Source organism: Antennarius striatus, chromosome 11 (genome assembly GCF_040054535.1).
Source record: "Antennarius striatus isolate MH-2024 chromosome 11, ASM4005453v1, whole genome shotgun sequence".
Lineage (NCBI taxonomy): Eukaryota > Metazoa > Chordata > Actinopteri > Lophiiformes > Antennariidae > Antennarius > Antennarius striatus.
In genome coordinates, this window is record NC_090786.1 from 766,655 (window position 1) to 793,889 (window position 27,235).

Sequence of the window (27,235 nt, forward strand, 5' to 3'; positions counted from 1 at the left end):
CAGAATAAAAAAAGGAAAATTTACATTCAAAAAAATGGAAAAAATGTGTAACCCTAACCCTAACCCTAAAAAAAATGGAAAAAATGAGGTAACCCTAACCCTAACCCTAAATTGACAGGGAAAAAAATGGGAAAAAAATGACGTAAAATAAGAAAAAATTTGGGAAAACGAGAGAAAATTGTACAAAATCAGAATAAAAAAAGGAAAATTTACATTCAAAAAAATGGAAAAAATGTGTAACCCTAACCCTAACCCTAACCACCCTAACCCTAACCCTAAATTGACAGAAAAATTTAGAAAAATGAAATAAAATAAGAATAAAATTGGGAAAATGGCAGAAAATTGTACAAAATCAAAATAGAAACAGAAAGATTGACTGAAAAAAAATGGAAAAAAATTAGGTAACCCTAACCCTAAAAAAAATGGAAAAAATGAGGTAACCCTAACCCTAACCCTAACCCTAACCCTAAAAAAAATGGAAAAATTGAGGTAACCCTAACCCTAACCCTAAAAAAAATGGAAAAAATGAGGTAACACTAACCCTAAATTGTCAGGGAAAAAAATGGGAAAAAAATGACGTAAAATAAGAAAAAATTTGGGAAAACGAGAGAAAATTGTACAAAATCAGAATAAAAAAAGGAAAATTTACATTCAAAAAAATGAAAAAAATGTGTAACCCTAACCCTAACCCTAACCCTAACCCAAAAAAAATGGAAAAAATGAGGTAACCCTAACCCTAACCCTAAATTGACAGGGAAAAAATGGGAAAAAAATGACGTAAAATAAGAAAAAATTTGGGAAAACGAGAGAAAATTGTACGAAATCAGAATAAAAAAGGAAAATTTACATTCAAAAAAATGGAAAAAATGTGTAACCCTAACCCTAACCCTAAAAAAAATGGAAAAAATGAGGTAACCCTAACCCTAACCCTAAATTGACAGGGAAAAAAATCAGAAAAAAATGACGTAAAATAAGAAAAAATTTGGGAAAACGAGAAAAAATTGTACAAAATCAGAATAAAAAAAGGAAAATTTACATTCAAAAAAATGGAAAAAATGTGTAACCCTAACCCTAACCCTAACCACCCTAACCCTAACCCTAAATTGACAGAAAAATTTAGAAAAATGAAATAAAATAAGAATAAAATTGGGAAAATGGCAGAAAATTGTACAAAATCAAAATAGAAACAGAAAGATTGACTGAAAAAAAATGGAAAAAAATTAGGTAACCCTAACCCTAAAAAAAATGGAAAAAATGAGGTAACCCTAACCCTAACCCTAACCCTAAAAAAAAAAGGAAAAAATGAGGTAACCCTAACCCTAACCCTAAAAAAAATGGAAAAAATGAGGTAACCCTAACCCTAACCCTAACCACCCTAACCCTAACCCTAAATTGACAGAAAAATTTAGAAAAATGAAATAAAATAAGAATAAATTTGGGAAAATGGGAGAAAATTGTAAAAAATCAGAATAAAAACAGAAAGATTGACTGAAAAAAAATGGAAAAAATGAGGTAACCCTAACCCTAACCCTAACCCTAAAAAAATGGAAAAAAAGAGGTAACCCTAACCCTAACCCTAACCCCAAAATTGACAGGGAAAAAAATGGGAAAAAAATGACGTAAAATAAGAAAAATTTGGGAAAACGAGAGAAAATTGTACAAAATGAGAATAAAAAAAGGAAAATTTACATTCAAAAAAATGGAAAAAGTGTGTAACCCTAACCCTAACCCTAAATTGACAGGGAAAAAAATCAGACAAAAATTACGTAAAATAAGAAAAAATTTTGGGAAAACGAGAGAAAATTGTACAAAATCAGAATAAAAAAAGGAAAATTTACATTCAAAAAAATTGAAAAAATGTGTAACCCTAACCCTAACCCTAACCACCCTAACCCTAACCCTAAATTGACAGAAAATTTTAGAAAAATGAAATAAAATAAGAATAAATTTGGGAAAATGGGAGAAAATTGTAAAAAATCAGAATAAAAAAAGACAAATTGATATTAGAAAAAATGGATAAAAGGGGGTAACCCTAACCCTAACCCTAACCACCCTAACCCTAACCCTAAATTGAAAGAAAAATTTAGAAAAATGAAATAAAATAAGAAAAAATTTGGGAAAACGAGAGAAAATTGTACAAAATCAGAATAAAAAAAGGAAAATTTACATTAAAAAAATGAAAAAAAGGTGTAACCCTAACCCTAACCCTAACCACCCTAACCCTAACCCTAAATTGAAATAAAAATTTAGAAAAATGAAATAAAATAAGAATACATTTGGGAAAATGGGAGAAAATTGTAAAAAATCAGAATAAAAACAGAAAGATTGACTGAAAAAAAATGGAAAAAATGAGGTAACCCTAACCCTAACCCTAACCCTAAAAAAATGGAAAAAATGAGGTAACCCTAACCCTAACCCTAACCCTAAAAAAATGGAAAAATCAGAATAAAAAAAGGAAAATTTAAATTCAAAAAAATGAAAAAAATGTGTAACCCTAACCCTAACCCTAACCCTAACCCTAACCCTAAAAAAAATGGAAAAAATGAGGTAACCCTAACCCTAAATTGACAGGGAAAAAATGGGAAAAAAATGACGTAAAATAAGAAAAAATTTGGGAAAACGAGAGAAAATTGTACGAAATCAGAATAAAAAAGGAAAATTTACATTCAAATAAATGGAAAAAATGTGTAACCCTAACCCTAACCCTAAAAAAAATGGAAAAAATGAGGTAACCCTAACCCTAACCCTAAATTGACAGGGAAAAAAATCAGAAAAAAATGACGTAAAATAAGAAAAAATTTGGGAAAACGAGAAAAAATTGTACAAAATCAGAATAAAAAAAGGAAAATTTACATTCAAAAAAATGGAAAAAATGTGTAACCCTAACCCTAACCCTAACCAACCTAAACCTAACCCTAAATTGACAGAAAAATTTAGAAAAATGAAATAAAATAAGAATAAAATTGGGAAAATGGCAGAAAATTGTACAAAATCAAAATAGAAACAGAAAGATTGACTGAAAAAAAATGGAAAAAAATTAGGTAACCCTAACCCTAAAAAAAATGGAAAAAATGAGGTAACCCTAACCCTAACCCTACCCCTAAAAAAAAAAGGAAAAAATGAGGTAACCCTAACCCTAACCCTAAAAAAAATGGAAAAAATGAGGTAACCCTAACCCTAACCCTAACCACCCTAACCCTAACCCTAAATTGACAGAAAAATTTAGAAAAATGAAATAAAATAAGAATAAATTTGGGAAAATGGGAGAAAATTGTAAAAAATCAGAATAAAAACAGAAAGATTGACTGAAAAAAAATGGAAAAAATGAGGTAACCCTAACCCTAACCCTAACCCTAAAAAAATGGAAAAAATGAGGTAACCCTAACCCTAACCCTAACCTTAAAAAAAATGGAAAAAATGAGGTAACCCTAACCCTAACCCCAAAATTGACAGGGAAAAAAATGGGAAAAAAATGACGTAAAATAAGAAAAATTTGGGAAAATGAGAGAAAATTGTACAAAATGAGAATAAAAAAAGGAAAATTTACATTCAAAAAAATGGAAAAAGTGTGTAACCCTAACCCTAACCCTAAATTGACAGGGAAAAAAATCAGACAAAAATTACGTAAAATAAGAAAAAATTTGGGAAAACGAGAGAAAATTGTACAAAATCAGAATAAAAAAAGGAAAATTTACATTCAAAAAAATGAAAAAAATGTGTAACCCTAACCCTAACCCTAACCACCCTAACCCTAACCCTAAATTGACAGAAAAATTTAGAAAAATGAAATAAAATAAGAATAAATTTGGGAAAATGGGAGAAAATTGTAAAAAATCAGAATAAAAAAAGACAAATTGATATTAGAAAAAATGGATAAAAGGGGGTAACCCTAACCCTAACCCTAACCACCCTAACCCTAACCCTAAATTGAAAGAAAAATTTAGAAAAAGGAAATAAAATAAGAATAAATTTGGGAAAATGGGAGAAAATTGTAAAAAATCTGAATAAAAAAAGACAAATTGATATTAGAAAAAATGGATAAAAGAAGGTAATCCTAACCCTAACCCTAACCACCCTAACCCTAACCCTAAATTGACAGAAAAAATTAGAAAAATGAAATAAAATAAGAATAAAATTGGGAAAATGGCAGAAAATTGTACAAAATCAAAGTAGAAACAGAAAGATTGACTGAAAAAAAATGGAAAAAAATGAGGTAACCCTAACCCTAACCCTAACCCTAAAAAAAATGGAAAAAATGAGGTAACCCTAACCCTAACCCTAAAAAAAAATGGAAAAAATGAGGTAACCCTAACCCTAACCCTAAATTGACAGGGAAAAAAATGGGGAAAAAATGACGTAAAATAAGAAAAATTTTGGGAAAACGAGAGAAAATTGTACAAAATCAGAATAAAAAAAGGAAAATTTACATTCAAAAAAATGGAAAAAATGTGTAACCCTAACCCTAACCCTAACCACCATAACCCTAACCCTAAACTGACAGAAAGAAATTAGAAAAATTAAGTAAAATAAGAATAAGTTTGGGAAAACGAGAGAAAATTGTACAAAATAAGAATAAAAACAGAAAAATTGACAGGAAAAAAAATGGAAAAAATGAGGTAACCCTAACACTAACCCTAACAACCCTAACCCTAACCCTAAATTGACAGAAAAAATTAGAAAAATGAAATAAAATAAGAATAAATTTGGGAAACTGGGAGAAAATTGTACAAAATCAGAACAAGAACAGAAAAATTGATAGAAAAAAAATAAAAAAATAAGGTAACCCTAACCTTAACCCTAAAAAAAATGTAAAAAATGAGGTAACCCTAACCCTAAATTGACAGAAAAAATTAGAAAAATTAAGTAAAATAAGAATAAATTTGGGAAAACGAGAGAAAATTGTACAAAATCAGAATAAAAACAGAAAAATTGACAGGAAAAAAAATGGAAAAAATTAGGTAACCCTAACCCTAACCCTAACCCTAAATTGACAGGAAAAAAAATGGGGAAAAAATGACGTAAAATAAGAAAAAATTTGTGAAAACGAGAGAAAATTGTACAAAATCAGAATAAAAACAGAAAAATTTACATTTAAAAAAATGGAAAAAATGAGGAAACCCTAACCCTAACCCTAACTACCCTAACCCTAACCCTAAATTGACACAAAAAATTAGAAAAATTAAGTAAAAAAGAACAAATTTGGGAAAACGAGAGAAAATTGTACAAAATTAGATTAAAAACTGAAAAATTGACAGAAACAAAAGGAAAAAATGAGATAACCCTAACCCTAACCCTAAAAAAATGGAAAAAAGGATTTAACCCTAACCCTAACCATAACCACCCTAACCCTAAATTGACAGAAAAAATTAGAAAAATGAAATAAAATAAGAATAAATTTGGGAAAATGGGAGAAAATGTTACAAAATCAGAATAAAAACAGAAAAATTGATAGGAAAAAAAATGGAAAAAATGAGGTAGCCCTAACCCTAACCCAACCCTAACCCTAACAGCCTAACCTGTTTTTATTCTGATTTTGTACAATTTTCTCTCGTTTTCCCAAATTTTTTCTTATTTTACTTCATTTATGTTTTACTTTTTTTTTTTCCTGTCAATTTAGGGTTAGGGTTAGGGTTAGGGTGGATAGGGTTAGGGTTAGGGTTACCTCATTTTTTACATTTTTTTTCTGTCAATTTTTCTTTTTTTATTCTGATTTTGTACAATTTTCTCTCGTTTTCCCAAAATTTGTCTTATTTTACTTTGTTTGCCCAATTTTTTCTGTCAATTTAGGGTTAGGGTTAGGGTTAGACTGGATAGGGTTAGGGTTAGGGTTAGGGTTACCTCATTTTCGATTTTTTTTCCTGTCAATTTTTCTGTTTTTATTCTGATTTTGTACAATTTTCTCTTGTTTTCCCAAATTTTTTCTTTTTTTACGTCATTTTTTTCCCCATTTTTTTTCTGTCAGTTTAGGGTTAGGGTTAGGGTTACCTCATTTTTTCCATTTTTTTTCCTGTCAATTTTTCTGTTTTTATTTTTATTTTGTACAATTTTCTATCTTTTTCCCAAATTTTGTATTATTTGACTTCATTTTCCAATTTTTTCTGTCAGTTTAGGGTTAAGGTTAGGGTTAGGGTGGATAGGGTTAGGGTTAGGGTGGTTAGGGTTAGGGTTACCTCATTTTTTTCATTTTTTTCTCTGTCAAAAAATGGAAAAAATGAGGTAACCCTAACCCTAACCCTAACCCTAAATTGACAGAAAAAATAAGGGTTAGGGTTAGGGTTACCTCATTTTTTTTCCCATTCTTTTCTGTCATTTTTCTGTTTTTATTTTTATTTTGTACAATTTTCTCTCGTTTTCCCAAATTTTTTCGTATTTAACTTCATTTTTCCAAATTTTTTCTGTCAATTTAGGGTTAGGGTGGTTAGGGTTAGGGTTAGGGTTACCTCATTTTCCCCCATTTTTTTCTGTCAATGTAGGGTTAGGGTTAGGGTTAGGATGGATAGGGTTAGGGTTAGGGTTACCTCATTTTTTCCTCATTTTTTTCTGTCAATGTAGGGTTAGGGTTAGGGTTAGGATGGATAGGGTTAGGGTTAGGGTTACCTCATTTTTTCCCCATTTTTTTCTGTCAATGTAGGGTTAGGGTTAGGGTTAGGATGGATAGGGTTTGGGTTAGGGTTACCTCATTTTTTCCTCATTTTTTTCTGTCAATGTAGGGTTAGGGTTAGGGTTAGGATGGATAGGGTTAGGGTTAGGGTTACCTCATTTTTTCCCCATTTTTTTCTGTCAATGTAGGGTTAGGGTTAGGGTTAGGATGGATAGGGTTTGGGTTAGGGTTACCTCATTTTTTCCCCATTTTTTTCTGTCATTTTTTCTGTTTTTATTTTTATTTTGTACAATTTTCTCTCGTTTTCCCAAATTTTTTCTTATTTGACTTCATTTTTCAATTTTTTCCTGTCAATTTAGGGTTAGGGTTAGGATGGTTAGGGTTAGGGTTAGGGTTACCTCATTTTTTTCCATTTTTTTCTGTCAATGTAGGGTTAGGGTTAGGGTTAGGATGGATAGGGTTAGGGTTAGGGTTAGGGTTACCTCATTTTTTTCATTTTTTTCTCTGTCAAAAAATGGAAAAAATGAGGTAACCCTAACCCTAACCCTAAATTGACAGAAAAAATAAGGGTTAGGGTTAGGGTTACCTCATTTTTTTCCCATTCTTTTCTGTCATTTTTCTGTTTTTATTTTTATTTTGTACAATTTTCTCTCGTTTTCCCAAATTTTTTCGTATTTGACTTCATTTTTCCAAATTTTTTCTGTCAATGTAGGGTTAGGGTTAGGGTGGTTAGGGTTAGGGTAAGGGTTACCTCATTTTCCCCCATTTTTTTCTGTCAATGTAGGGTTAGGGTTAGGGTTAGGATGGATAGGGTTAGGGTTAGGGTTACCTCATTTTTTCCTCATTTTTTTCTGTCAATGTAGGGTTAGGGTTAGGGTTAGGATGGATAGGGTTAGGGTTAGGGTTACCTCATTTTTTCCTCATTTTTTTCTGTCAATGTAGGGTTAGGGTTAGGATGGATAGGGTTAGGGTTACCTCATTTTTTCCCCATTTTTTTCTGTCAATGTAGGGTTAGGGTTAGGGTTAGGATGGATAGGGTTTGGGTTAGGGTTACCTCATTTTTTTCATTTTTTTCTCTGTCAAAAAATGGAAAAAATGAGGTAACCCTAACCCTAACCCTAAATTGACAGAAAAAATAAGGGTTAGGGTTAGGGTTACCTCATTTAGGGTTAGGGTTACCTCATTTTTTCCCCATTTTTTCTGTCAATGTAGGGTTAGGGTTAGGGTTAGGATGGATAGGGTTTGGGTTAGGGTTACCTCATTTTTTTCCCATTTTTTTCTGTCATTTTTTCTGTTTTTATTTTTATTTTGTACAATTTTCTCTCGTTTTCCCAAATTTTTTCTTATTTGACTTCATTTTTCAATTTTTTCCTGTCAATTTAGGGTTAGGGTTAGGATGGTTAGGGTTAGGGTTAGGGTTAGGGTTACCTCATTTTTTTCCATTTTTTTCTGTCAATGTAGGGTTAGGGTTAGGGTTAGGGTTAGGGTTAGGGTTACCTCATTTTTTTCATTTTTTTCTCTGTCAAAAAATGGAAAAAATGAGGTAACCCTAACCCTAACCCTAAATTGACAGAAAAAATAAGGGTTAGGGTTAGGGTTACCTCATTTTTTTCCCATTCTTTTCTGTCATTTTTCTGTTTTTATTTTTATTTTGTACAATTTTCTCTCGTTTTCCCAAATTTTTTCGTATTTGACTTCATTTTTCCAAATTTTTTCTGTCAATTTAGGGTTAGGGTTAGGATGGATAGGGTTAGGGTTAGGGTTACCTCATTTTTTCCTCATTTTTTTCTGTCAATGTAGGGTTAGGGTTAGGGTTAGGATGGATAGGGTTAGGGTTAGGGTTAGGGTTACCTCATTTTCCCCCCAATTTTTTTCTGTCAATGTAGGGTTAGGGTTAGGGTTAGGATGGATAGGGTTAGGGTTAGGGTTACCTCATTTTTTCCTCATTTTTTTCTGTCAATGTAGGGTTAGGGTTAGGGTTAGGAAGGATAGGGTTAGGGATAGGGTTACCTCATATTTTCGATTTTTTTTCTGTCAATTTTTCTGTTTTTATTTTTATTTTGTACAATTTTCTCCCATTTTCCCAAATTTTGTCTTATTTTACTTCATTTTTCTACATTTTTCTGTCAATTTAGGGTTAGGGTTAGGGTTAGGGTGGTTAGGGTTAGGGTTAAGGTGGTTAGGGTTAGGGTTACCTCATTTTTTTCATTTGTTTTCTGTCAAAAAATGGAAAAAATTAGGTAATCCTAACCCTAACCCTAACCGTATCCACCCTAACTCTAACACTAAATTGAATGAAAAAATTAGAAAAATTAAGTAAAATAAGGAAAAATTATGGAAAATGGGACAAAATTGTACAAAATCAGAATAAAAAAAGAAAAATTGATAGGAAAAAAAATGGAAAAAAGGAGCTAACCCTAACCCTAACCCGAAATTGACAGGAAAAAAAATGGGGAAAAAATGAAGTAAAATAAGAGTAAATTTGGGAAAACGAGAGAAAATTGTACAAAATCAGAATAAAAACAGAATACTGACAGGAAAAAAAATGGAAAAAATAAGGTAACCCTAACCCTAACCCTACCCACCCAAACCCTGACCCTAAATTGACAGAAAAAATTAGAAAAATGCAATAAAATAAGAAAAAAATTGGGAAAATGAGAGAAAATTGTACAAAATCAGAATAAAAAAGAAAAATTGATAAGAAAAAAAAATGTAAAAAAATGAGGTAACCCTAACCCTAACCCTAAATTGACAGGAAAAAAATGGGGAAAAAATGAAGTAAAATAAGAAAAAATTTGGGAAAACGAGAGAAAATTGTACAAAATAAGAATAAAAACAGAAAAATTGACAGAGAAAAAGGAAACAATGAGCTAACCCTAACCTTAACGCTAAAAAAAATGGAAAAAAGGAGGTAACCCTAACCCTAACCCTAAATTGACAGGAAAAAAATGGGAAAAAAATGACGTAAAATAAGAAAAAATTTGGAAAAACGAGAGAAAATTGTACAAAATCAGAATAAAAGCATAAAAAAATATACATTAAATAAAATGGAAAAAATGAGGTAACCCTAACCCTAACCCTAACCACCCTAACCCTAACCCTAAATGGACACAAAAAATTAGAAAAATGAAATAAAATAAGAATAAATTTGGGAAAATGGGAGAAAATTGTACAAAATCAGAATAAAAAAAGACAAATTGATAGGAAAAAAAATGGAAAAAAGGAGGTAACCCTAACCCTAATCCTAACCCTTACCCTAACCCTAAATTGACAGGTAAAAAAATGGGAAAAAAATGACGTAAAATAAGAAAAAATCTGGGAAAAGGAGAGAAAATTGTACAAAATCAGAATAAAAAGAGAAAAATTTACATAAAAAAAATCGGAAAAAATGAGGTAACCCTAACCCTAACTCTAACCACCCTAACCCTAACCCTAAATTGACACAAAAAATTAGAAAAATGAAATAAAATAAGGGTTAGGGTTAGGGTTACCTCATTTTTCCATTTTTTTTCCTGTCAATTTTTCTGTTTTTATTTTTATTCTGTACAATTTTCTTTCGTTTTCACAAATTTTTTCTTATTTTACGTCATTTTTCCCCCCATTATTTTTCTGTCAATTTAGGGTTAAGGTTAGGGTTAGGGTGGATAGGGTTAGGGTTAGGGTGGTTAGGGATAGGGTTACCTCTTTTTTTTCATTTTTTTTTTTTGTCAAAAAATGGAAAAAATGAGGTAACCCTAACCCTAACCCTAAATTGACAGAAAAAATTAGGGTTAGGGTGGATAGGGTTAGGGTTAGGGTTACCTCATTTTTTCCATGTTTTTTCCTGTCAATTTTTCTGTTTTTATTTTTATTTTGTACAATTTTCTCTCGTTTTCCCAAATTTTTTCTTATTTGACTTCATTTTTCCAATTTTTTCTGTCAATTTAGGGTTAGGGTTAGGGTTAGGGTGGTTAGGGTTAGGGTTAGGGTTACCTCATTTTTTCCATTTTTTTTCCTGTCAATTTTTCTGTTTTTATTTTTATTTTGTATAATTTTCTCTCGTTTTCCCAAATTTTTTCTTATTTGACTTCATTTTTCCAATTTTTTCTGTCAATTTAGGGTTAGGGTGGTTAGGGTTAGGGTTAGGGTTACCTCATTTTTTCCCCATTTTTTTCTGTCAATGTAGGGTTAGGGTTAGGGTCAGGATGGATAGGGTCAGGGTTAGGGTTAGGGTTGCCTATTTTTTTCCCTTTTTTTTCTGACGATTTTTCTGTTTTTATTCTGATTTTGTACAATTTTCTCCCATTTTCCCAAATTTTGTCTTATTTTACTCTATTTTTCTAAATTTTTCTGTCAATTTAGGGTTAGGGTTAGGGTTAGGGTGGTTAGGGTTAGGGTTAGGGTGGTTAGGGTTAGAGTTAGGGTTACCTCCTTTTTTTCATTTGTTTTCTGTCAAAAAATGGAAAATATTAGGTAATCCTAACCCTAACCCTATCCACCCTAACTCTAACACTAAATTGAATGAAAAAATTAAAAAAATTAAGTAAAATAAGGAAAAATTCTGGAAAATGGGAGAAAATTGTACAAAATCAGAATAAGAAAAGAAAAATTGATAGGAACAAATATGGAAAAAAATGAGGTAACCCTAACCCTAACCCTAAAAAAAATGGAAAAAAGGAGCTAACCCTAACCCTAACCCTAACTTGACAGGAAAAAAAATGGGGAAAAAATGAAGTAAAATAAGAGTAAATTTGGGAAAACGAGAGAAAATTGTACAAAATCAGAATAAAAATAGAAAAATTGATAGGAAAAAAAATGGAAATAATGAGGTAACCCTAACCCTAAAAAAAATGGAAAAAAGGAGCTAACCCTAACCCTAACCCTAACCCTAAATTGACAGAAAAAGTTGGAAAAATGAAGTAAAATAAGAAAAAATTTGGGAAAATGGAAGAAAATTGTACAAAATCAGAATAAAAATAGAAAAATTGACAGAAAAAAAATGCAAAAAATGAGGTAACCCTAACCCTAAACCTAACCTTAAATTGACAGAAAAATTTGGAAAAATGAAGTAGAAGAAGAAAAAATTTGGGAAAATGCAAGAAAATTGTACAAAGTCAGAATACAGAAAAATTGACAGAAAAAAAATGGAAAAAATGAGGTAAAATGAGAGAATTTAAGGGAAACTGGGGAAAAATGAGGTGCAAAACTGCACAAAATCCATAGAAAAAGAGAAAAATTGACAGAAAAAATTGGAAAAATGAATTAAAATAAGACAAAATTTGGGAAAACGAGAGAAAATTGTACAAAATCAGGACGAAAACAGAAAAATCAAGAGAAAAATAAATTGAAAAAAATGAAGTAAAAAGACGAAATTTGGGAAAATGAGAGAAAATTGTACAAAATCAGAAGAAAAACAGAAAAATTGACAGAAAAAAATGGAAAAATTAAGTAAAATAAGACAAAATTTGGGAAAATGAGAGAAAATTGTATAAAACCAGGATGAAAACAGAAAAATCGTCAGAAATTTTTTTTGAAAAATTTAAGTAAAATAAGACGAAATTTGGGAAAATGAGAGAAAATTGTACTTAATCAGAATTAAAAACAAAAAAAATTGACAGAAAAAAAATCAAAAAAATGAGGTAAAATGACAGGAATAAGGGAAAAAGGGGGAAAATTGAGGTACAAAACTGCACAAAATCCATAGAAAAACAGAAAAACTGACAGAATTTAAAAAAAAAAGAGGTAAAATGAGAGAAATTAAGGGAAAATGAGGTAGAAAACTTCAGAAAATCTGTAGGAAAACAGACAAATTTACAAAAAAATGGAAAAATGAAGTAAAATGAGAGAACATTTGGGAAAATGGAGAAAATTGTACAAAATCAGAAGAGAAACAGAAAAAATTACAGAAAAAACACCAAAACTGTTTGGTATTATTACTTATTCAAGTTACAAACATTACAGTTGCCCAGAAAAAGATGTTTGTTTATCTGTTATAAATCTGTTGGGTTATTAAACCCACATAATTCCATAAATCAAGGATCAAGCTATCAATGAATAAAGAAAAATAACATCAAACACAAGCTAGGATATCAACGTTGTACAAAATGTTTTTGTCAGTGTTAAAATGGGCTGAACTACTGCATTGTAGGAAATGTAGTTTTGGTAAAAGTACACTTTTGACTTATTTATTTTTAGACACTCTGACATTTTGTGCTCTCGCGGGCCACAAAAAATGATGTGGCGGGCCACATTTGGCCCCCGGGCCTTGAGTTTTACACATGCGGGTTAGGGCGTTAGGGTTAGGGGTTAGGTTAAAGTTTAAGCGTAGGGTTAGGGTTAGGTTTAGAGTTAGGGTTGGTAAGGGGTGAGGCTGATGCGTTTTCTGGTTGGCTTTAATCGGATAGGAATATTAGATACCCGGGTGGGTGGAGATGGGATGAAGGGAGCTGGAACAGCAGCAGCTATAATGGAGCCTTTATTAGATTCCTGCTGTAGCTTTTGTAAAGTGATCTCACTGTTCAGACTGGACTGATGGATGCCTGGAGTGCCTAGAGAGAGAGAATGTGTGTGTGCATGCTTGCTGGCTTTCAGCTCTTATAAATCCCACGCAGCAACTAACTCATTGAATAATGGGCCTGAATCTGTTCTGTAAGCTCGGCTCTCTGGGTCTGGTTCCAGTGTGGTTGTATGACAGGCTGCAGGCTTCACAGCTGATCACCTTTAGTGGTTTCTACTGAGCTTTATGGACTGAAGAAAGAGCACATATTGCACCTTAAGTTGTTGTATTATTTCCAGAAATTTTTCTGTTAATATTTTCTCTTCAATAAATCCTGATATTTCTGTTTCCTTCTTGAAGAGATGTTAAGTCAATATAATTTTGGATGTCAGGAAAGTGCTTGGTCGTGGTAGAAAGCAGATTTCCTCATTTTCTTTCCACCATAACCCTGAACCATCATCTTTTTAAATATATGTGTATATATGGTGTGGAACAGGTGACTTCTTACTCTGCTCTCAGGAATTCCTGCAGCCAGAACTGACAAACTTCATTAACAAACGCCTCCAGTGACCATTAGCATCTCCTCTCAGAGGGATCGCGACTGCTGAGGCCAACCTGGCCAATGGGGTGGGAACTAGCAGATTGAGCAACACTACGCCCGAGGGAGAGGGGGGGGAGTCTGTGGTACTGATTTAGAAATGGAATGGTGCCAAATGAAAATGTTCAGATCTAACACTGCTGTTTGGTCTTTCCTGCAGATGTTGGAGATCAAAACGCTGGTGGAGAAACACAGGTGTGTGTTAACACACCAAAAACACACACACGCACACGCACACACACACACACACACACACACACACACACACACACACACACACACACACACGCAGAAAAAGAATGTTCTGATGTTAAGAGGTGGCAGTCGACACTGAGAACAATGGGTACCTGGACAGTTTCAGTAGAACAACAAAGATGAAGCCTGGCTGTGTTCCAATCTGTTTGTTCCTCCATGTCTCCAGGATTCAGACGCCTCTCAGAGAAAGCAGAGCACCTTCGTGCCCCCCAGCGTGAAAGGTAAACAAAGGACAGCAAAATGTGCACCATGTCTGAAAATACAGAAAGAAAGATTTTATGTATGAGTCTCAGGTCCGGCTGAGCAGCAGCTTTAGCGACTGTGTGAGGGAATGGTGATGAGGGGAGGGCAGACACATTGGATGAATAGAAACCAGATGTCCATCAAACGGTCAAGCATCCAAAATAAAATATAATGACCTACGAGAGGGAAGTGGGCAGTGAGTTGCAGATCGAGACGAGAAAATAAATGAAAATAAATAAAAATGAAAATATTACTTAGCTATATCAGATGGCCACTTTATCAGCCACACCTGTCCAACTGCTTGTTCATGCAAATTTCTCATTAGCAAATGTCAGACACTGATCCACTGGGATTTTTAGGCACCACCATCTTCAGGGTTTATGGAGGATGGTCCAAAAAAGAGAAAATATCCAGTGAGCAGCAGTTTTGTTGGCAAAGATTTCTTGTTGATGCCAGAGGTCAGAGGAGAATGGCCAGACGGATTCGAGCTGGTAGGAAGGAAACAGGAACTCAAATAACCATTTGTTACAACTGAGGTCTGCAGCAGAACATCTCTGAACCTGTGGAACCTTCAAGCCGATGGGCTACAGCAGCAGAAGACCACGCCGGGTTCAACGCCTGTCAGCTAAGAACAGGAAACTGAGGCTATGATACATGTAGGATCACCAGAATCACACAATAGAAGATTGGAAAAACGTTGCCTGGTCTGATGAGTCGATTTCTGCCGCGACATTCGGGTGGTAGGGTCACAATTTGGCGTCAATGACATGAAAGGATGGATCTCATCCAAGAGACTTCTTCAGTTCTGAAGGTGGCTGATCATGTCCCAGCTTATTAACCCTGTGGGGTGTGGTCAGTGCTATTCACATTCCAACGACCGTCGTTGAAACCCGTCTGGCTCCTCAACGATTGTTGGTGGTGGTGACATGATCAGCCACCTTCAGAACTGAAGAAGTCTCCTGGATGACAGACGAAACGTCTTCAAGAACTTTCTTAACGTCCAGTGGATCGACTCAACAGCTTTGGAGAACCATGACCTGGATGACTGAGAACCTACACAGACTTAGAGCACCTTCTGAACGGGAGATTTACAGTGCAGCCGACAAATCTGCAGCACCCGCGTGATGTTATCACGTCAATATGGACCAAACCCTCTGAGGAACATTTCCAGAACCCTGCTGAATCTATTCCACAAAGGATTAAGGCAGTTCTGAAGCAAAAAGGGGGTCCAACTAGCAAGGTGTGCCTAATAAAGTGGCCGGTGAGGGTAGACCAGCATTAGTTCTGATCTGGTATGTGCAGGACGTCTGCGCTGTGACGCGCCCGTGTCCTCCCACCGGCTTCCAGCTCAAATCATTTTGTCTGGAGGTTCTGCTTGCTTTGCTGCCTGACCTGCTGTTTGTCCTCCTTTCTCTGGTTTCACTCCCACTTCTCTTATTTTTAGTGTTCAGTATTCAACAAAGCAACGGACATAGCTGTCAGGTTGTCGTGGGCAGTGGAGGAGGGGAGGTTGGGTAGAACGCAGCTCTAGAAATCCATCAAGACTTTTCTATTCTTGGTTTCATCTTAGATGTCTCAGATTTTGAATGTAGTTTTGTATTCTTCTATTCATGAAGTTAATTTCTTTGTGGACACTAAATTACCTGTAACTTTAGAAAGAAACAGATTCCACTTTAAAAACTGGTACATTCACATACTTTAACATAATGACAGCCATTTCTAAAGGCATAGGTTCAGGCTTTAGAGACGTGCAATACAAAGCTCTTCCTCTGATGACAGCGGAGATTGAATTGTTATATATAGAAGTTTTAGAACAATTATATTCATCATCTCTGCAAGAGTGTTCTTAACTTGGCTAAAAAGTTTAGCTTCCACTCACAACACATCTAAAGAGCTTGTCTTTTTGTGATGGACTTCCCTGAATAATTTATGAAAGTCTTTGGGGGTTCAGGAGAAGGGGCGGCGGTCTTTCTGATCCCTGAGGTGGCCTCGGCGTCCCTTCAGGTTTTCTGTAGTAGAAATGCAAGACCCTGTTTGATAGTGGGTGAGGAAAGGGGCAGGTTTGAGACAAAGAACAAATCAGAAGAAAGCCACAACTCATGAAGTGTGTTTGTGTAGCGCCGTCCAGGAGTGTGTGCAGCTCCGAGCTGGTTACTGGAAGTGGAGGCGGTAAAAGCTTTTCTGTTATTGATCCTGTGTGAGTGTGTTTATGGGCTGGTGAGCTGCACCAAAAGCTCCTGTTTCCAAACAATAATCAAGGCTTCATTTAGTCTCATGAGGTTTCATGTCATGTTAAAACAGTCGTTCAATTCTTTGTTGGAAAACAGTTTGCTATCTAGCGTTTGTATCTGCAAGTGGTGTTAGTGTGTGGCTCAGGACAAACACCCAGCAGGAAGTACTTAGAGTTTATTTATTCTCAATGCCTCCATAAGCATAATACTCGCTGATAAACTACTACCTTAAAAGAGCCACAGGTCTGCTTCACTGTGTTTGCCAGGGGTGGGGGCGAGAATAAATCAGCAGCCCTCTTCTCTAAATGAGATGAAGCTCTGATGCCTTCACCCAAAGCTCCATGCAGGATGTGAGGGGAAGCTAATGGACGATCTCCAGACCGAGTTTGTTTCCTGGTGTTCTGCTTCAGTTTTCAGTTTAATTCTTTCAATTAAAACCATTTTTTAGTTTATTATCTCTATTATTTTTTAACCCCCCCCCCGTGTTGTTGTAACGTGTCTGCAGTTGAAGCATCTCTCCACTAGAGGCACTCTTTTCTCCTCAGACCTTCAACTAGAGGTCGAGCAACACCTTCTGGGGGCGGGGCTATGTGAGACAGACAGCCAGCTCAGCCCAATCACAGCACAGCTCTATGCCACTGCTTCACTGTGGGCCAATCACAACGGGCCTGAAGAAGCAAATGGAAATGAAGCGAGTCTGCTGTTAGCCAATCAGGACAGAGGAGTGGCAGAGAGCAACAGTTCAGGGGGTAAACAGTTTTAAACAGTCAACACACACATGATGAAGAACATACACCCATGTGTCTCAGTGCTTTCACACCCCCCACCCATACCTGCCCCCCAGAGAGAAAGATGTAGAAACAAATTAATAAAAAAAGAGTGGGAAATCTTTAAATTTGTGAAACTGGAACTTAAAAAATATTTTTAAAAATCTGAGCAGAATTAATGTCGTGAGTGAACCAATCGATTAGTAATTCATGATTTAATATTTTCACAATATTTTGAAAACGTCATTTAATAAAAATGATCAATCTGTTTTGTAAAACAAACACCAGAACCAGTTGTTTTGCGGTTCCACTGATTGACAGGTATTGATATACTAATATTTTACCTTATTAACTCAATTGATTGAACAAATCTGGAACAATCCGGTACACAGAGAGTTAAAAATAACGCAGGAAGACGATGTCATTCAAACACGACGACTGATTCACATTCATTCCATTTCCATGTCAGTGTTCTGTGCCCCCCTCCCATACTAACAGCACTAACACCCTCCTTGTCTTGTCTTTTCTCCTCTGGTGGTTTCTCTCTGCCTCCATCTTTCTCAGATTTGTCATGCGGCCGCAAAAAGGAAGCGTCCAGCCCAGAATCGGTGTCCCGGTAGCCTCCTTCGCTCGCGTTCTCCTCCTTGTCTCTAAATAACCAGCTACCCCCGCCCCCACTCCCCCAAGTCCATCCGGTCCGATTGGTTCCGACTCTTTAAAGCATCCAGACAAAAACGCGCACACACAAGTTTGAGTTGAATGCACTAATCCAGTCCGGTCTAAACAATCCCAGGTGATGTTGGTGCTCCTGCAGAAATGGCTGTGAATAAAAATAAAATGAGTGGTTACTGATGGTGTGAGTGTTGTTTGGTTTGACAAGCTTCTTCCCTCCAGCTTCAGCTTCACACAAACATGTTCACAGTGGTCACTGTTCTCTCATCCGTCTCAACACAACAACACAAACATATTTCCACATGGTCATAAGTCCAGTTAAACGAGCGGCCAATGAGGATTCAACAGAGATTAGGCCAATAAACGTGCAGCATTAAATAGCATTGACGCTGGGATGCCTCACATCTGGTTGACCCTACTGTTTGGAGATGGGCGCCCCCTGTCCCCCTGCAGCTGAGTGTCTCTGCAGGGTTCCTTCACTCGTGTCCTGATGTTCTGACACAATGCTGAGAGGCTGGAGGTTCACAGATGGAACCTGCAAGGAGAACAGATGTAGGCCACCATGAAGACTTGTGAAGCAGACTCGTCCGGTTCGTCTTCACTTCATGTCTGTAGGTCTAAAAAGACATTTCTGCTTCCATCCAGACTGTCGTGAAGAGGAGAGTTCATTCCATCTTCTACCATTCCTGACATGAACTACATTTATGAACCTGGTCAGGGTCAGGATGTAGTTCAACAATTTTTGCCAGGTTGGATTTAAGTTAGTCTTCCAGTAAATTGGGAAAGTGTTGTTATTGTTGTTATGCTAGGATTTAGGAAGACAAGATGTACAAAAGGTACACTCATTTATGTCTATGTTGCAAATCGTCCCATATTTGTAAGGCTATGCTTGATAATTTGTGTGTGTGTGCGTGTGTGTGTGTGTGTGTGTGTGTAGCTAAACTGAAAGGTCCTGTACCTGAGGAGGATGAGGAGGAAACAAACCCTCAGGACAACTGATGCAGGAGGGAAACCCCAACGATTGACCGTTAACAAGCTGGACAGACCAGGAGGTCGATGTCCATCAGAGGAGCCCCCACCAGGAGGACAGCGGTGACCTCCGGGGAGTTTAATCCGAAGAGCCACATATTCCATCCACAGCCCTTTAACCTTATCTGACATCAAACTACCCTACAGCCTTAATTTAGATATCTGGGATTTTTAACAACCAATCACATCATCCAGTCAGGCAAATGAAAGAATCTAATGTTAAACTGTATAAAACGATCCTTCCCTCTCATGTAACACCTACCAGCGTCTATTGACGCCTACCACCAACACCACCAACACACACGGGTGAAAGCAAGAGAAATTTGTACTGATTGCGTTTGTAATCAGTAGCTAGAGTGTGCGTTCTTAATTTCCCTTCGGGGATCAAACCAGTATATAAAATAAAAAAAAACCAAAAAACAAAAACATGGCCGACTTTGGATGATCACACATTTAGCCAGACAAGTCTTTGTGCATTCCTGTATCTCCAAAGGGCTTGTCATGACAGAAGGTTTCAGCTGCAGCTCCAGCACTCAGGGTCAATAGTTCAAGTTTGGAGGCATCAAATCACAAATTGCCCTTAGTTTCTTCCACTCAGTAAGAGCACGGTTTAGTGTCATTGGATTGTTTTTGTGATCTACTTCATCTGGACGTCCTGGAATGACCCTCAGTCACTATTTTAACTTCCTTATTCAAACGGTGGGTAGGGGTAGAAAACGAGCAGCTGTATTTTGTTGTTCCATCATTTAAGAATCATGTTCATATTTTTCATGTTCCACCTGCAGGTTGTTCCATTTGACTGCCACCTGGTGGTCAATGACGTTCTTACATCTTTAATAAAAATGGACACTGTACCTTTTGTATGTGCACAGTGGAAAAAATGTATTACTCACACAAAGAAATAAAAAATGAGCTAGGATAATTTGTTTCTGCTGTAGATAATTTGGAGTTTGTGGTAGATTTTTTTCTTAACTGGTCACGTTTAGGGTTACGGTTAGGGTGTCAGATCACCTTTAAATTAATGCACATACTGTACTCTAGGAATTCAAGGTTTCTGTTCATTCTCCAAGACAAAATCAGCCTCCTGAAAAGAGAAAATATGTCTGCTGCAGTAACAGCGTTTAGTACTAAAAATGACTAAATTAGTATTCTTTAGTGTTTTTGAAGATCAAAGCTGCACTCTAACATTTAGGAAAGAGTATGTTGGAAAAGATGGCTGTCCTACAAGAAAGCAAACAAAGGCCAACTCATCATATTGTATCATGCATTTTTTATTTAAAAGAAATAGTTTTAAACCTGTTGTTCACACACATTGATCCACACAGTACAGAAACAAATCAGGGATTAAAAGTCTTTCCAAGCGCAAAAGATGGAGATCAAAGTTCCAGCTGTTTACTGGTCTGCCGGTCTGCAGACTTCTGACACCTCACTCTGACACTTGTTTCTGTTTATTTCCTCATTCTCATTCTCTTCCTCTATGGCGCCACCTACTGGTGACAGTGGTACTGGTGAGTGCTGGGCTTTCACTTTGAACACATCCCACTTCTCAGGTAGAACACCTTTGTTGAAGAGGACAGAAGCCAGGTAGGAGAACAACAAGATGGCAGCAATGGTGGACAGCATGGAGATGGTCTTGACTGGAGCGCACTGGACATAAACACCATCCTCCAGAGTGCATCCTGGGAAATGTAGGACTGGTTCTAATCCCAATGCTAGGTCTCCACCGAGCAGCCTTAATACCAGTCCCACCAGTAAGCCCATTATAGCTCCATAACCATTGGAGATGTTGACGAACAGGGAACAGAAGAGTTCAGGGAAGATTACAACATAGGCCACTTCAGTAGCGAGGAGCCAGAACAGTAGTACACTGTTGTTCAGACTGGTGACTGACGTACTAATCAGGCCCACTGCCACGACAGAAAGACGGATCACCCACTGGATCTCTCTGTCTGATGCCTGAAAGAGGCAAAGAGGTTGGAGACAAGGTAAAAATCAGGAGCCTGTCCAGTTTAGCCAGGTCTTTCTCCGTTGTGAAAGACTTTCTTTTACAAGAGTGAAATAGTGCTCTTCTTACCTGAGGCCTAAGGATGTTCTTGTAAATGTTGACAGTGAAGATGGAAGCTGTAGAAAGCAAAGAGGAGTCAGCTGATGACATCACAGCAGCAGCCACACATCCAGATCCAACAATGGAGATGAAGGTGGGGGTGAGGTGCTGCAGGACGATGGGGAGAACCATAGCAGCTTCTCCACGTTCATATGGAGATGGAGAACCATAGGTGGTCTGGTTCCAGTCTGAGGAAAGGATACAAAAGGAGTGACAACACTCAGAACTTACTCTTATGTATTAAAATAAACTGACTCTAGAAAGCTTTTCTGATAGGTTCACTTTAATCTTTTTTTTCTATGAAACCGATGTGCTGTTACCTTTATGTCGTTATTTCCTGCTCCATGAGATATACATTTGTGTTGTGATCTGACGCTATACAAATAAAACAAAATTGATAGTGGTAGCAGAAACTGTTCAGTTCAACTCCTGACAAATTTACTTAATTTTCAACATCAACTAGAATTCACTCTGCATCCTGAAAGTGTAATGTTCTCATTGGAAATTTAGGTTCCATGGGCTGTTGGTATGTTGGTGGAGATCAAAGATGATCTCCATTTGAACTGGTACAAAAACCCACTGGACTCATATGGACAGGGTGATAATAGGGAATTTCTGTTTTTCTACAGGGAACAAATGCATGGAATCATTTTTTGTTATCTTTTTGACTTCTAAAACATTATGCAAAATAAAGAAGTTAACTATATTAGGTCTGTTGTCTACGTGTCGTGGTGAAGAAGGAGCCGAGTTTAAATACAAGCTTCTTGATTTACCGGTCAATCTACATTCCTACTCTCAGCTGTGATCATGAGTGTTTGGTCATGACTGACAGAACAAATTATGGGTACAACCGCTGAAATGAGTTTTCTTTGTAGACTGGCTGGGCTCACCCTTAGAGAGAGGGTGAGGAGCTCAGTCACCAGGGAGGAGCTCGGAGTAGAGCCGCTGCTTCTTCATATCGAGTGGGGCCAGCTGAGGTGGCTCGGGCATCCGTTTTAGATGCTTTCCGTAGGAAGTGTTCCAGGGATGTCCCACCAGGAGGAGGCCTCAGGGAAGACCTAGGACATGCTGGAGAGACTATGTCTCTTGGCTGGCTTGGAAATGCCCAAGAATCCCCCTAAAAGAACTATTGGAGGTATCTGGGGAAAGGGAAGCTTGGTCATCGGTGCTGAGGCTGTTGCCTCTGTGACCCAGGTCCGGGTAAGCAGTTGAAGATGGATGGATATATCAGGCTAAACATAACTTCCAGATTCCTCGCTGTGGAACTGGAGCTCACATTAATGTAATCTATAGTGGTGATATATTATCAGTGTGTTTCTCAGATGTTTAAGTTGCTTCATTGATATAATGGTGCAGCATCTGCACAACAGTAGAAATATAGGGAATGTTTGATGATAGTTCTCGGGGGAATGTATGGTGTGAATAATAATGATCTTAGCACAGAACCCTGAGGAACTGTGATAAACCTGGATGATTTACATGTAGGATACTGTATTTGTCTTTTTCACCTCTAGTTCTGACACATCCTAATTACCTGTGGATGCAGCAGCTGCTCCAAGCAGTACCAGAGGTATCCCAAATAGAAGGATGGAAAAACCAGCAGCAATGGATGACATCTTGGCTGTTGCTGTAGAAGAAGCTGACAAAATCCTCTGGTGGAAGCACTGAAATGCCAGCAGCCCCAGTGCCTTAAAATAAAGTAGTATGTTAATTTAGCAAGGTGGTACCGGGTTCGAGTCCCGCTCTATGTGAAGTTCGCATGTTGTCCCCGTGTCTGCGTGAGTTCTTTTCGGGTTTGCATGCCCTCAGTCAGCTGGGGTAGGCTCCAGCTCCCCGTGACCCGCCACAGTGGATGAAGCGGATTGAAAATGAATGAATTTATAGACACTGTGTTACAATCCTTAGATTGTGGTGGAAAAAGGAAAAGAGACATGAAAATCTAATTTAGGAAACAGGGCCAATGGGTTCAGCCTAGGCTAAACCTAACCTAATGCTAAACCTAAAGTCTGTTAGTATTATCAGTATTTGAAACTGTATCCCTGGCCTAGTCTCTAAACTCAAAAGTGCCTCAGTTAATACAGAACAACTTACTATAACTTACTATATATTAACACATTCTGAGTTGCTTTTTCCTTACAAAGAAGAAGAACTCATCAATCATTATCCAAATGTTTTTCAGCTTCAGTTGTCCAATCCAGGGAGCATGGAGGGAATTGTTCATCAGCGTCTGACTGATGTCCAAGGTGGAAGGATTCATCAGAACAAAGGGAACACACACCCACTGCAGACACAAGTAAAGATGTAAATCATAAACAGAGAGTTAAAAACATTGTTTGGTTGATGCTTTGCTTAAATGATCAGCCTTTCTAGCAAACTAAAAGTACACCAAACTGACCAAGCCAATAAATATGAGGACCAGTTGTATAACATCTGTGTAGGCCACAGAGTAGAGACCTCCCATCAGGGTGTAGATAATGATGACAGCAGCAGAGATCCAGACACAAAGAGAGAACGGCAAATCCAAAACCACACTCATGGTTCCACCTGTTAAATACAATGAGTGAGATTTTATAACCAGCACTTGTATAGATATTATAAGTTCATATAGATTATTGTACCTAAACCAGTGAGTATTGATGGCACCAAGATCATGTCACAGAAAAGCGAAACCAGGCTCAGTCCAGCTGCTACAACTTTTCCGTACTTGATGTTGAAAGGGTCCAGCATCGTCACATAGTTTCTGTCTCTCATTGGTTTGGCAAAAAACAGGCCTCCTTATTCAAAAATCAGACAAATAGAAAAGATATTCAGAACAAATGTGTAATAACAGTGAGGAAATTCTAAAGTAAAAGACAGTGAAAGGGAGTTTTCCTGTGATTGTCATGTGCACCTGAATCTTTTATAGTACACCTCTGACAAACAGAATCCTACCAGCCTAGTCAGCCAGGGGATGGTGTTCCATCTTCAATGAGCCGAAACAACCAATGATCCAGAAAACATGATACATGACAGTATTTTAGTGTATTCTAGAGCTAAAATGTCAGTAGCAAGGTCAAACTGGTGGAACATAACATTATGTTAGTCTAATGGGGACTAATGAACACAAAGACATGGATTTCTGCCTGGAGGGATAACATTAAGGTTGAGACCTTAAAGAGCATGTTGATATCTTTTGACAATGTAATAGCATGTATAACTGTTCAAGTTTCTGTAACCAAAGGGTTAATTCTTGGGTAAACACTGTCTGCTGAAAGAGATGAATATGATTATATTATTATTTTATAATAGGTCAACTTCCTGTTCTGACTATCTATAATGTTAACAAACCTTGTGTTCCTAGGAGGAATGTAAACATGGTTATGCTCTCGGCTAAAAGGCTAATATCTGGAAGTGGATAAGGGTATGAACATCTTGTCAAAATTCAATGTATGAACTGGTTGAAAACATTTAACGTCTGAGTTTGTTGACAACATACAGTAATGAGAGATGTTTGTTCATTCTGGGGGATGGGAATTTCACAAACCTAACGTCTTCTACCCGTCAGCCCTTTGTTTTCTAATGTTGTTGTTGATGTTGTAAATGTGATGAAGGTGTGAAGTCTGTTATATTAACATGTCCGAAAAAACCCCCCTAAAAAACCCCCCATGCAACAGTGTTGTTTTGTTCTTGAGTTTTTCATTATTTCCAGGCTATATTTGGATTTTTCCGAGCTCCGACAAGCAGTTCAGATGTAACGTAAAGCTCTTACCTATAAGAAAAGACCAGGTGTTTCCAGTGAACATCAACACAACCCAGCTCAGTCCCAATGAGGGCGTGTACACCATCTCAACTGTGCCAACAATGATGACTCCACCGACCCAGGTCGCTAAAAGATGAATCACAATCAATCAAGTCATTCAACTTGACAATGTATTTTTAGCTGCCTGTAGTCAGGTGAATCAGAAGAATAAACAGCAGTGGAACAAGCACATAGTCTTGGGGAACCCGTCTTTGGCGTGGTGTTGGACATGTGTCTCATGTTTTGGAACAAAGTTCTGTTCTCTGTGGTCCAGTGAAGACTCAGAAACATCATCAGGCTCCCTTTCATTCATTTAAACACAGAATCCACACTATTTATGGATCGTTTTAAGCCAGTCACACTGAATTATTTGCTCAAGCTTTTAAACTTGAGCCACTGGTACTAAATTGAATTTAGTGGAGCGAACACTGCTCAACCATAGTTGAACAAAAACATATCACTTAAATAGATGAAGCCAAGGATGACGAGGATCGGCGTTCATGTCGGCAAACACATGACCAAAATGGATCCTCAGTGTTTTAAGGTCTATCCGTCCACTTAAAATGTAGTGTATATTTGTAGTAATCGTTCTAGTTAGAGCATCAACATTCATCATTTTAATCTCAGTCATTCAGAAGTTCTGCTGTGGTTGCTCTGAGGTAGCTGTGCTATGTTTTCCCCCTAACACTAGAGCTCAGAGGAAGTTATCTTCAAATATAATGTATATTCAGAGAAATGTCGATGTATTTTGAAATGTACTTTGTTGTCATGGGTTTTTGCAAGAGGTTCCCTCCTCACCTGTCATGGTGAAGACCCCCACCACCCAGTTGATGCTCCGGTTTCCCAGCAGGACCATCTCCATTCCAGGGGCTCCACTTCTCTTCTGTTTCCTTTTGGACTTGAAAGAAGCCCAGATTCCAGTCCCAAGAACCAGCAGGTAGAAAACCACCATCACTATCACTCCTGGGATGTTAACAGCCATGATGGACTGGTTGACTGTCGCTATGTCTTGATGTTGGAAAGACTGTCTGGCTCAAAAGAACGACGGTTGGAGAATATCACAGGATCAGCTTAAGAATAGGTAAGACATGAACTGACACGACCTGTTCATGATTCTGTAATGTATTAACGGCCATCCAATTTGAATTTCCCCAATCATTCCAGGCAAAAATTCCAGTAGTTTAACCCTTTCTGGCAAATTGTTTTACAGTATGAATTTGAATCTGTCTTGGTTTTTGTAAATGTGTGTGTGTGGGTGTGATGAAAACCAGCTGTTCCAGTTATCCAGTTATGCAACTCCTTTCCAAGATATTTATCTAGTTCCTAACACTGCTGCTTTGCTGTTTGGTGATTTTAGAGTTGTCTCTTTTGAGGAACGCCGGTCTACATTATCCAAGATCCAAGTCAAAGATGATATTCTCCCTGTGGATCTGACCCATCCTAAGGTGTCTGTATATCCTTGTGTGGCAAGGCGAGAAGTATGAAGCCGTTGCCGACAACGCCACCTGGGGGCTTTCACCCCAGGTTATGAACAAGATTTACTGATACACAAGCTTCAAATCGATCCAAGGCACACAGTTCGAGAACATTCCACAGGACAAGACAAATATAACCCACCAAACTGATCAATAATAACTCAACGGAAGAAATAACAAATGAATAAACTGAAGAGATGGGGAGAGTCTGCCCCTCCAATTAAAACCACCCTCCAGGGGTAGTGGCTCAGCGTCGATGAGAGGGTCGGGACGCCCTCTCTTGGCTCACGTTGAGGACTTGAGGACGCCGTATTATACGGCCTTGACCACCGATAATGGGGTCTGGCTTGATATGGGCCGAATCAGCGCCGGATTGTGGTGGTGGAGGCCTCCAGATGAGCCAAACCCCGGAGCACACACACAGATGCAGGAAGAAAAAGTACGACGAACAGAGAACGAGGAACCAAGAACCAAAACAGCAGTGAAGCTCTCAGCGGCAACGACGGCCGCACACTGCAAAATAAACAAATTAACCTAATTAAAATATGAATATAGGACATTACAAAATAACAAAAGTTACAGATAAACATCCTACCGGAGGGCAGGATTGAGGTGTCGCACGCGGCAGGAAGAGGAAGCCCGCAGCCCAGACCAGGAGAGGTGGTTCTGGGAGAGAACCATAACCCATAACGCAAACAGACCTTCAGCAGCTTGATATAAAAAGGCAGACAACTAAGAGTCTTACCCTCAGGAAGCCCACCGCACGCACACCGGCCCAAGGGAGACAGCCCAGGTCCCAGTAACACCACACTGCCGGACGGGGCAAAAACCGGAGTAAACACGGGGCCCATACATTGAGCAAATCGAGGAGAGAGAGCAGGCCTACCTTATGTAGTATTGAATTAGTGGTCGTTAAGACTATAAATACTAAATTCAATCTACCCACTAAAAACACAGGTCAGTGTCCAGAACAAACGGGACAAGAGGCTGGTAATTAAACAAGAATT

At 37.3% G+C, this 27,235-nt stretch overlaps 2 protein-coding genes across 2 annotated transcripts in view; one reads left to right on the forward strand and one right to left on the reverse strand.

Annotated features, from left to right (window-relative positions):
* Positions 1-18,773, forward strand: part of LOC137603461 (protein phosphatase 1 regulatory subunit 1A-like) — a 28,125-nt gene extending 9,352 nt beyond the window's left edge. Inside the window, exons 3-6 of the mRNA XM_068326953.1 lie at positions 13,835-13,869; positions 14,096-14,150; positions 16,949-17,152; positions 17,735-18,773. Of these exons, the coding sequence (XP_068183054.1) occupies positions 13,835-13,869; positions 14,096-14,150; positions 16,949-17,152; positions 17,735-17,790 (350 nt within the window). The 3' untranslated portion in view covers positions 17,791-18,773. The remainder of the gene's footprint in view (positions 1-13,834; positions 13,870-14,095; positions 14,151-16,948; positions 17,153-17,734) is intronic.
* A 66-nt stretch (positions 18,774-18,839) lies between these two features.
* Positions 18,840-26,647, reverse strand: LOC137603460 (high-affinity choline transporter 1-like). The gene is made up of 8 exons (XM_068326952.1): positions 25,552-26,647; positions 24,724-24,840; positions 23,594-23,749; positions 23,371-23,519; positions 23,113-23,256; positions 22,510-22,663; positions 20,946-21,163; positions 18,840-20,827 (listed from the first exon to the last, which is right to left on the reverse strand). The coding sequence occupies exons 1-8, from the start codon at positions 25,733-25,735 to the stop codon at positions 20,264-20,266; spliced, it is 1,686 nt and encodes a 561-aa protein (XP_068183053.1). The 5' UTR covers positions 25,736-26,647; the 3' UTR covers positions 18,840-20,263.
* Positions 26,648-27,235: the final 588 nt, after the last annotated feature.